Source organism: Microtus ochrogaster, unplaced genomic scaffold (assembly GCF_000317375.1).
Source record: "Microtus ochrogaster isolate Prairie Vole_2 unplaced genomic scaffold, MicOch1.0 UNK29, whole genome shotgun sequence".
Classification (NCBI taxonomy): Eukaryota; Metazoa; Chordata; class Mammalia; order Rodentia; family Cricetidae; genus Microtus; species Microtus ochrogaster.
Window position 1 is genome coordinate 2,027,272 of NW_004949127.1, and position 9,552 is coordinate 2,036,823.

A 9,552-nucleotide genomic window follows, 5' to 3' on the forward strand; every position below is an offset into this window, starting at 1 on the left:
ATCTATCTATCATCTATCTATATCTATCTATCTATCTATCTATCTATCTATCTATCTATCTATCTATCTATCTATCTATCTACTATCTATCATCTATCTATATCTATCTATCTATCTATCTATCTATCTATCTACCTATTCTACTAATATATCATCTGTCTGCTGACGATGGTGGGAGACTGGAGTTACTCAAATGAAAAATGTTGATTCCTCATTCCCTGCTTATTTGCTGAGCAAACCAGGCCTCTCCTGCTTCTCCCCGATCTCCTTAAGGATCATTCCTTTTTCATTTCTCCATCTTCCATGTAAAGTCTCTGAAACAGCGAATCCTTCTAATCTGTGCTCTCACTTCCCTTCCTCTCTCAGGCCCTTATCACATTAACACAGCCACAGTCTCAGCCTGAGAACATGGCTGTCACATTTTCACATGGGCCTTAGGTCAAGCCAGACTTCCAGCCCCTCTGAGATGCCACCCCACCTTTGAAGGGACAAACCCAAGGCAAGAACGGGCCTACGAGTCAGACTTTGGCTTCTCCCCTTCCTCCCATTACTCCATTACACTCTGGGGACCCAGCGTGAGATCCAGAACCCATGGCTGGTAGCCTGCCCCATGCTGCTTTTGATGGGGGAAGTCCAGGACAGTTGCCTCTGTTGTAAAGGATTGTGGCACTTTCCAGATCTCAGCTTTCATAACTTCACTCTGTCTGTTCTCCAGCCAAGTTCACTTTCAGATATTGTTTTCATTTGGCGTCTGGGAGGATTTTTTTTTTTTTGTTCCTGTCAGCTCTTTATGGACAAGTGTTTGCTCATTAGGTTGTCTTCTGTGCTATAGTGTGAAAACATTTTTCCTTTGGTTTGGTTTTGTGTGTCTTATGCTCAGTGACTGTTGTGGGATGGAGTGGATGAGCCCACATAGATGTAGGTTGGTCCTCCGTGGGTGGTTTCAGATGCTTGTGACATTTATGGTTTGCAGAAGCTGAAGGGGTGGCCCGCTCTATACCCTCCTTGCAAGGATAGGTATGTCATATGTTTGCCAGACCACGCTTAGCTATGCACTTTTGGAATTTTACCATAACTTTTTTTGGCTCCATTCTCCACACTTTTTTTTAATCTGTAAACTATTATAATTTCTTGCAGCTTTATGAAAGAGTTATATGCTGGGAGGATTGGTGGGTGAGGGGCTGGAGAAAGAATATAAATCTGAGAGATGAGTGGGCTGAGAAGAGACGGAGGGCTTGGGTCTTCCCTTGCCAACGTTTAAACGCTCAGAGATTGGTTTGTAAAGGCAATGCTGATGGGATTCCAGGTGACTGTTGAGTTCAGGGTTATACCAACGGGCGCTGCAATAAACCCTTAGCTCCAACATAAAACAGTCAGGTTACCTACTGCGGTTCATTTTGTTGATTACTTACTGCAACTCAGTTTGTTAGCTAAGGATATTCCATTCAATTCATGTGGCATATTAACCCTTCTATCTCACCGTCCAATGTCTGGTAAACAATTTATAGTTCAGCATCTAAAACGCCAATAGAAGTTAGATTGGGAGAAGTTGTTATTGGTAGTCAGATGGTTTTTATCCGCTGCTGAGGATTCCTGTTTGAAACACAGCTTTGGAGCTCCATCACTAGAGACAGAGTTGGAACAGAGATGGACATGTATTAAATTAACCCAGTCATTAGTTTTTAATTTAAATACTGTTCAGCTAAATAATTTGGCACCAGCGAGTGTCAGTGGCGCTGGGCTGGCAATGTAAGCACATCACTAATTTTTCACAGGTTTTTTTCTCCTCCCCCCTTCTTTCCAGAGAAATGTGGAACCAGCAATTTATTGTGGTAAAAAAAAACATTTCCATGCACTTGCTTTTTCTGTGAAAATATTTCTCACACATGGACGGCTAGCCCCACAAAGCTAGCTCTCAGCACCTCCAGGTCAATCCATTTTAGAGCGTTTAGAAAATGACACTCTCAAAATGAGAAAACTAAGGCAGAAAAGGGGCAGAAGAGTCTGTAGCAGCTCGTCTGGATCACAGGCACAAGCTGAAGGCTTTTCTGTGGTAGGACTGAAAGCCTTGTGTTGTCAAAATCAGTCTAGTCAGCTTTTGGCCAAAAATACTTTCTGTGCCCTTCATTTCCGTGTCCCCCACTCTCCGTGTCTTTTATTGTTATTTCTGAATTCACTTTAGCAGTGTCGTAGATAAGTCTAGAAATGGGAAAAAAGACTTGTCAAATTTGGGTTGTACTGAAGGCTTGGGGCTCTTCCTTTCATAGATGGACAGCGCCACCACATACGTGATTGCACCGAAGAGTCGGCAGACGGGAGCAGGCACGTGTGGCCTCTGAGTTTGTCAGAGCCCCGATCCTGTCCCCCTTCACCTGAAAGCTCTCCAGCAGGCCCTGTCCATCTAAAGCAAAGTTCTTAGACTTGAGGAACGTTGGAATTGCTGAAGGACTTCACAGAGCTGAGAGGTCCAGGCTCTACGGAGGGGCCTGAGAACCGGCGTTTCTCAAAGGTTCTAAGAGATGCGCATGCAGCTGGTCAAGCAACTGCAGTACCACCATGCACTGTGGAGCGTTGTGAAGTGCAGCATGAAATGGCAGGCCCTTGATGGACTGGACTCTCCCTTCCTTCCAGGTTTATGTCCTACGCTCCTCACTGTTTGCGGTCTGCCCTGGCTGGCCTGACCCTTTGTGCCCCTGTATCTTGGCGCACTGGCTCTGCCTTCTGATGAAGTCTTTCTCTTTTTTGTCTCTCTGATGACTGCCAGTTCATTCTTTAAGACCCAACTTGAGCATCCCACTTTCTACACCTCTTCCCCAACTCCCTGAAGACAGCTAAGTGAATCTCTGCATGCAACACGATGCTTCTCTTGTGCTCTTTATGTGTTACTGTGATGCTGAAACATACCTGCTATTATACGGATTGCGACCATCATGCTTGTACACAGAGCAAAGGTGGTTTCAAGATAGAAGGTGGTTTTCTGTGTCTTGTACCATTCCATGAATGTGTCTCCTAGAGAGGTTTGAGGTAAAAAGTGAGAATCTGCCATTCCCTAACGCACCTCATCCTTCTTACCTCACCATGTAAAGGCAAGTCCATCGTTGCACTTGAGTGTTGTGTGCAACAGGAGCATTAAACACAGCTTCACCTGGTCAGTAGCCTTGGAGACAGTGACTCATGTCCAACTGAAACAGTGCTGATGACAGCACTGACCGTTAACGCGGTCAAGGACCCCTCTGCAGGGTTAGCCTTGTTATGGTTTGACTTCGGTCCTGTGTCTATGTGTCTTCACATATCTTTTCTCTTAGGTTATAAGTGCTCTGAACCCCATTTCTGTTGGGCTTGGTGGTGCATGCCTCCTCAGTAGAGTAACATGCCATCCAGCATATGCTGCCACTGACCGAAGAGTCGGTACCGTGTAAATGAATGACCGCTAGAGGAACAGTGGACTTGGCCACTATTATCTGAAAAGGGGAAGCCTCAGTTGAGAAAATGCCTCCAGAAGATCCAACCATAGGACATTTTCTTAATTAGTGATTGACAAGGGAGGGTACAAGCCATTGTGGGTGGTGCCATCCCTGAGCTGGTGGTCCTGGGTTCTATAAGAAAGCCGGCTGAGCAAGCCATGAGGAGCATCCCTCCATGGCCTCTGCACCAGCTCCTGCCTCCAGGGTCCTGCCCTGTGTGAGTTCCTGTCCAGACTTTCTTAGATGACGAACAGTGATGTGGAAGTATAAACCAAATAAATTCTTTCCTCCCCAACTTGCTTTGGTCAATGGTGTTTCATTAGACCAATGATAATCCTAACTAAGAGAGATACAGACTCATTTCTCCTGGATAGACAATCATAAGCAAATAGAGTATTGAACATGGAAGGCACCTTTAGATTTTCTAGTTAAAACCTCCACCCCCTTTTAGCTCAGGAAGGCAAAGTAGTTTCTCCAGTGTTTCTTGAGTTTAATCATTCTGCCTGTTTTTCCTATATTGTTTCTAGTTTAGCCAAGTCTATTCTCAAACATGCTAACTAGGCCAGACATGACATCCTAGCTCCTGTGTGGGGGCATATTTCCCCACTGGCATTTGCATTTACATGGATTTTATGTAAGTACATATTTTGCTGACTTTATCATAGGAAAACAATGCATTTTTATGTACCTGTTCCTTCAAAGGAAGAAGCAAAGCTTTGTTCTCCTCTCATCTCTAGGCTTAGGCTCATAATTGACACTTGGACATTTACAATTTTTGATATTACTGAAACAAACTAATGGGGAAGTATTTGAGTTTGTTATTCAACATTTTATCATTTTGGAATCATAGTGCTACTAAGGACCTCTGAGATCTAATCGAGCACATAGTTTTTCAGCAGGAAAACATTACCCTTGGCAGAGACAGTTAGCCTTGAGTAACCTTGTCCTGTATTTTTTTAGACTGGCTGACCTGCCATTCAGTACACAGACCAGGCTGGCCTTGGACTCTGGCTCCCTTGCTCGGTTTCTACAGATGCGCACAGCTACTCCTTGCCCTCTACTACTTTTTGATCATTTCCTCTCATTTTATTTTATTATATTTATTTATTTTTGATTTTGACACAGGGTTTCTCTGTGCAGTCCTGGCTGTCCTGAAACTAGTTCTGTAGGCCATGGTGGCCTCAAACTGAGGCCTATAATGGATGCACCTCTTTTACCTTTTAACTCGGTTCAGAATCCAGCTGGTTTCATAAGTGCCTATAAGCAGCATGGCCTAAGCCATTCTTCAAACTATCAGAACAGGGGGTCTGGAAAAACTGATCTTCAGTTTTGTAGGTTGTGCACCTCGGGAAGTTAGGATGCTTCTGAGTGAGCTGCGCCATTCACCACGAGCCTTAATTAAATTCCCCCGGCCCCTGACTGAGATCCCCCGGCCTTTTAGTCATCGCTGCTGAGTTCTGTGGCAGGCACACTGGGGCACTTGCTGTTATACCACAGAGACCTTTCTAACCTTTCTTAGCTTCGGTTTGCTTTATACAGAGGCCGATAGCCACCACACCAAACATGCTTTTGATGGCAGTGATACCTTGTCTCCCCAGAGTATAGTGACGGCTGTTCTTAGGCTGGTACCACATCATAGTCTAGCAAGGAGACACACCCCCTCCAGACTGCTACTGAGGAACTGAGATGATCTACCCTGCTCCCATAGTTACCCTGTTGCCATCCTCCTAGTTCCCAGAACACTGTTCTGAAAGTGAGATGCAAAACCCTCCCTTATCTGGTCCTTCTGCTTTTTTTTTCATTAGTCTTTCTCTTTTGACACTTACAGTGTTCTATTCTGTCCTGTCCTGTCCTCTTCTGTCCTGTCCTGTCCTTTTCTGTCCTGTCCTCTTCTGTCCTGTCCTGTCCTCTTCTGTCCTGTCCTCTCCTGTCCTGTCCTGTCCTATCCTAGTCTACCTAGGGTTATTTCAAGACAATTGTTCTCTAGATGTGGGTCTCTTGGTGTATTTGCACCTTTATTAGTAAGACCAGAGAAAATAAGAATCTAGAAACCACACTGGTGCCCTTACAGCTCTCCTGACATCACAGGGTTACCACTTAGCGCCTACCTAATGGCACAGAGAGGGCGTCACACACACCAGCTTTCTCCCATGTGAGGCAGTATGGTAAAGGACAGTGTGCCTGCCATCTTTGGAACCCGCAGGGCTTGTTTGCATGACTCAGCTTTCCCTTCATAGCTGTGACTCCATGGACCAGCCCTTAACAGCCCGTAAACAGCTGTCCAGGGGCTGAAGTACCTGGTGACGGAGCATTGAGGTGTTCGTCACAGACACACAGACACGGTAGGTCCCCCAGCAGGGAGTAGTTCTTGTCGGTGTGTCTGCCTGTTACATCTTGCTAGTCGTACTGAGCATTAGTTACACACCGGCTCAGAGCATCACAGTCTTTTGAGCATTTTTATTTGATTAGTAGGAATTTTTCTTTCTCTATTGAGCTAACTAATTTGCATCCTTTATTTTCAATTTTTCCTATCTTTGTGTTCATCTGGCGGCTCTATCTCAAGGTGGAAATAGAAATCAGGATGGCCCGTCTTGTTAAGGACTTCATCTCCCTGACCCCACAAGTGTGAGTCCGTCCCTGCTGCATTTATCCCACTTCCTTCCCTACATCAGATAAATCTTGTCTCTGCCATTGCAGACTTGTCCAGGGATACCACATCAAGGGGTGTATTTTTATTAGGCCCATGGTGTCTGTTTGACCTATATTCAGAAGACAGATGTAATAGATCACGGATAAAATGTGGTTATTAAAGGAACCTTACAGGTAATTTCCAAATTGATTATGCTTACTGAGTTAAACTTGGCGTGCTGGAGTTGGGTTCTAAATCGGTTTAGAATGCATACTGGCTGTGTCTTAGGTCTGTTTCCAGTCATTAAATACCTTAGAATGAGCAACATTCTGGACTCTTGAGATATGATACCTTGTGACATTAATATTTTTAGCTTAAAGCTTACAAAGATACCCTGCAAGTCACTATTACATTATATCTGTAGTCTATACAGAAGCTCTACAGGGCACTTACAGTTATAGCTGTAGTCTATACAGAAGGTCTACAGGGCACTTACCGTTATAGCTGACGTCTGTACAGCAGCTCTACAGGGCACTTAGAGCCATCTACCACTTTCCTAAGCATCTGTAAATTACATAAGTGAGTGGTCAATTCACGATGGTTCCCTGGGAAAGGAACCCGATCCCAGATTTAAAAGACAAAATTAGAGACGATATAGTCAATGTACCATCAATTCTTCTGGAAAAAAAGGACCTAAAAATCTTTAACGATTTATCCAAAGTCAGAGAGCTGTTTGCTGGCAAGCTAGCATTCAAACTCAAGACTTCTGGTAGTTGTGTATTAACTGCCTTCCGCACTGCTGCGAGGAGCTCAGAAAGTTGGGCTCTTTCACATTCCGGTCGCTCTGTGAAGAACGTGCTGATAGGGTCTTCAGTGAAGAACAGCTTGCAGTTAATATGCGCTTTTTGGGAAAGAGAAATCGCTCGCTTTCATGCCTCTGGGGCTGAAAGACAATAGGATTGTTATTTCTTTTTCCTTCCTTCATTCTCACCCGGTAACCCACCTCCTCCTGTGAGGGTAACTGCTCCCAAGAAGCCAGGTGTGTCACTTTCTCTAGTTCTCTAGCATCACAGAGGTAAGAGCACACAAACAGCACACCCTGGCACTGTTTCCATGGCGTAAATGTCCGGTAAGAAAGCCTTCAGTGGATCCTCTGCCCTCTGGTAAAGGGGTTTCCAAGATTCTAAAAGGGGAGTGAGATAATGATTGAGAAGATGAAAATATGACATCAGGTCCCTCTAGAGACAATGAGTTTCTATATTTTAAATTTTAAACATTTTCGTACTTTGTATTACAGACCTTCTCAGAGGCAATTAGGTTCAATGTGGACTACGGAGTTTTTGAGGTGATCAACAATGCACCACAGCTTCTGGAAAAGCAACTGAAAAGAATTCTGCAAAATCAGCAACCTCGAAATCCCATCTATGATGTTATAAGGAAAGGAAAAAGTGATGCTAAACCTTTTCAAAAGAGTATCTCCCGTGAAGATGAGACCATTAACATCAACTACACCATCATGGTAAGCCAGTATGCTTGAGTCTGTCTTCTAAGATCAAGGAAGCATTTGGTCAGTCAGAGAGATGGCTCAGCAGTTAGCAGCAGTTGCTGCTCTTCCAGAGGACCTGGCCCTGATTCCTCACACCCACACTGTCTTTAGCTCCAGTTCCAGGGAACCCAGCGCCCTCTTGTGGCCCCTATGGCCCCAGGCGCACACATGGCACACATACATACATACAGGCAAAACAGTCATAGACAGAAAATAATAAAAAAAAATGAAGCACTTGGTGAATTGACACAAAGTTTCTCAAGTACAATCAGATTTATTCATGTGTTGTGCTTACATAGAATGTCATCTGTTCACATAAAATGGACCATTAGCAGTTTTGTTGATTTATATCAACCAATATAAGAATGATCAAGTGATTTGCCTTGATTATATAAAATGTCAAGTACATTTATATAGTAAATATGCATATTTTTATAGCTTAGTTTCCTTCTAGGAAATGTGTGTATAAAGGAAGCTTATTTCCTCTGGGTTTTTTTTTTTTGAACCAATTCTATTCACAGTTGGAGCTTAGATGGCTTTGAAGCACCAGGATACACACTGTTGTAGGTGGAGGCTGCTTGTTCATTCCCAGCCACCCAGACCCGAAATAGTCACACAGAAACTGTATTAATTACAACACGCTTCGTCAATAGCTTAGGCATATTCCTAGCTAACTCTTACATCTTAAATTAACCCATTTCTATTCATCTGTGTATGGCCACATGGTTGTGACCTACTGGAAAGGTTCCATCCGACGTCTGTCTCCTGTGGCGGCTACATAGCATCTCCCTGACTCTGCCTACTCTCTTTCTACCCTGCCATAGGCCCAAAGCAAATTTTTTTTATTAACCAAATGGTCATAAAATATATTCACAGCATACAGAGGGGAATCTCACATCACCCTGTGACTCTCACTTTCCTGGCTTCAAATTCTGTATTTAGCTGCCAGTTTCTGTCCTGTTTGTTTTAGGTCAGAAAACCTATATCTGGATAAACCCATGAGCTGTGCTCCCATGAAAAAGTGACATGAGGAACTTGGTTTCCACCATCAGGCACGCCTCCTCAGGTGTGCTGTGTGGATCAGTGACCAAGGATTATTTAAAAATGCTATTTTAGAACTAGGGAGAAGTAGGCTGAAAAATACAATTGCTCATAACTTCAGACAGTTCTACTCCAATTCTCTGGCTATTAAATTTAGATATATTTCTCTTTTAACTTCTATCATAGTAAATGCTAATAAGAATTACATTAAAGCATCGTTTTGAAGGTGGATCAGAAAAATTGAATTATATAAATTATTAGCTAAAAGTTTTCTAACTGGGTATGCAAATGTTTAGTAACAACAATAATTAGTAACACATTACTAATTATACTAAATCTATGTAGCTTAACCATCCTAATTAAGAGAGTCAGACGGGACTAGAAAAAGAAGACTCAATTATTTGTTATCTAAAAGAAACCAACCTTAAGTATAAAATAAATATATTAGAAGAAGGTATATGCCATATAATTACTAATTAAAAGAGAGCTAGGGTGATTATATTAGTATCAAAGTAGACTTCAGAACACGGACTCCTGCATAGGATAAAGAAGGCTATTAAACAGTGATAAAATGTTAGCTCATAGAAAGCACGACCAGCTTTAATGTGTGTGTGCCTAACTATAGAACACTGGAATACATAATCAGACATAAAGAGGAAATAGTAAAAAAAACGCAGAGAAAGACTGAGATTAAAACATTGCTTTTAGTAACCATAGAAACGGTGGATCCTAAGGACATGGCATTTCTCTGTCTCACTTGCAATGAAGTCAACCTGTTGATGCTTATAGACTCAACCGGTTGATGCCTGTAGACTCAACCTGTTGATGTTTATAGACTCAACCTGTTGATGCCTGTAGACTCAACCTGTTGG

General features: G+C 43.0%; 1 protein-coding gene across 5 annotated transcripts in view; it reads left to right on the plus strand.

Annotated features, from left to right (window-relative positions):
• Nucleotides 1-9,552, plus strand: part of Rgs22 (regulator of G protein signaling 22) — a 101,740-nt gene that overhangs the window by 19,391 nt on the left and 72,797 nt on the right. For all 5 annotated transcript variants that reach the window (XR_003378835.1, XR_003378836.1, XR_003378834.1 and 2 more), the window contains exon 4: nucleotides 7,391-7,612. Coding sequence is in view for 2 of the 5 variants with exons in the window: in XM_013354105.2 (XP_013209559.1) it covers nucleotides 7,391-7,612 (222 nt within the window). In the remaining 3 variants the exon portion in view is untranslated. The remainder of the gene's footprint in view (nucleotides 1-7,390; nucleotides 7,613-9,552) is intronic.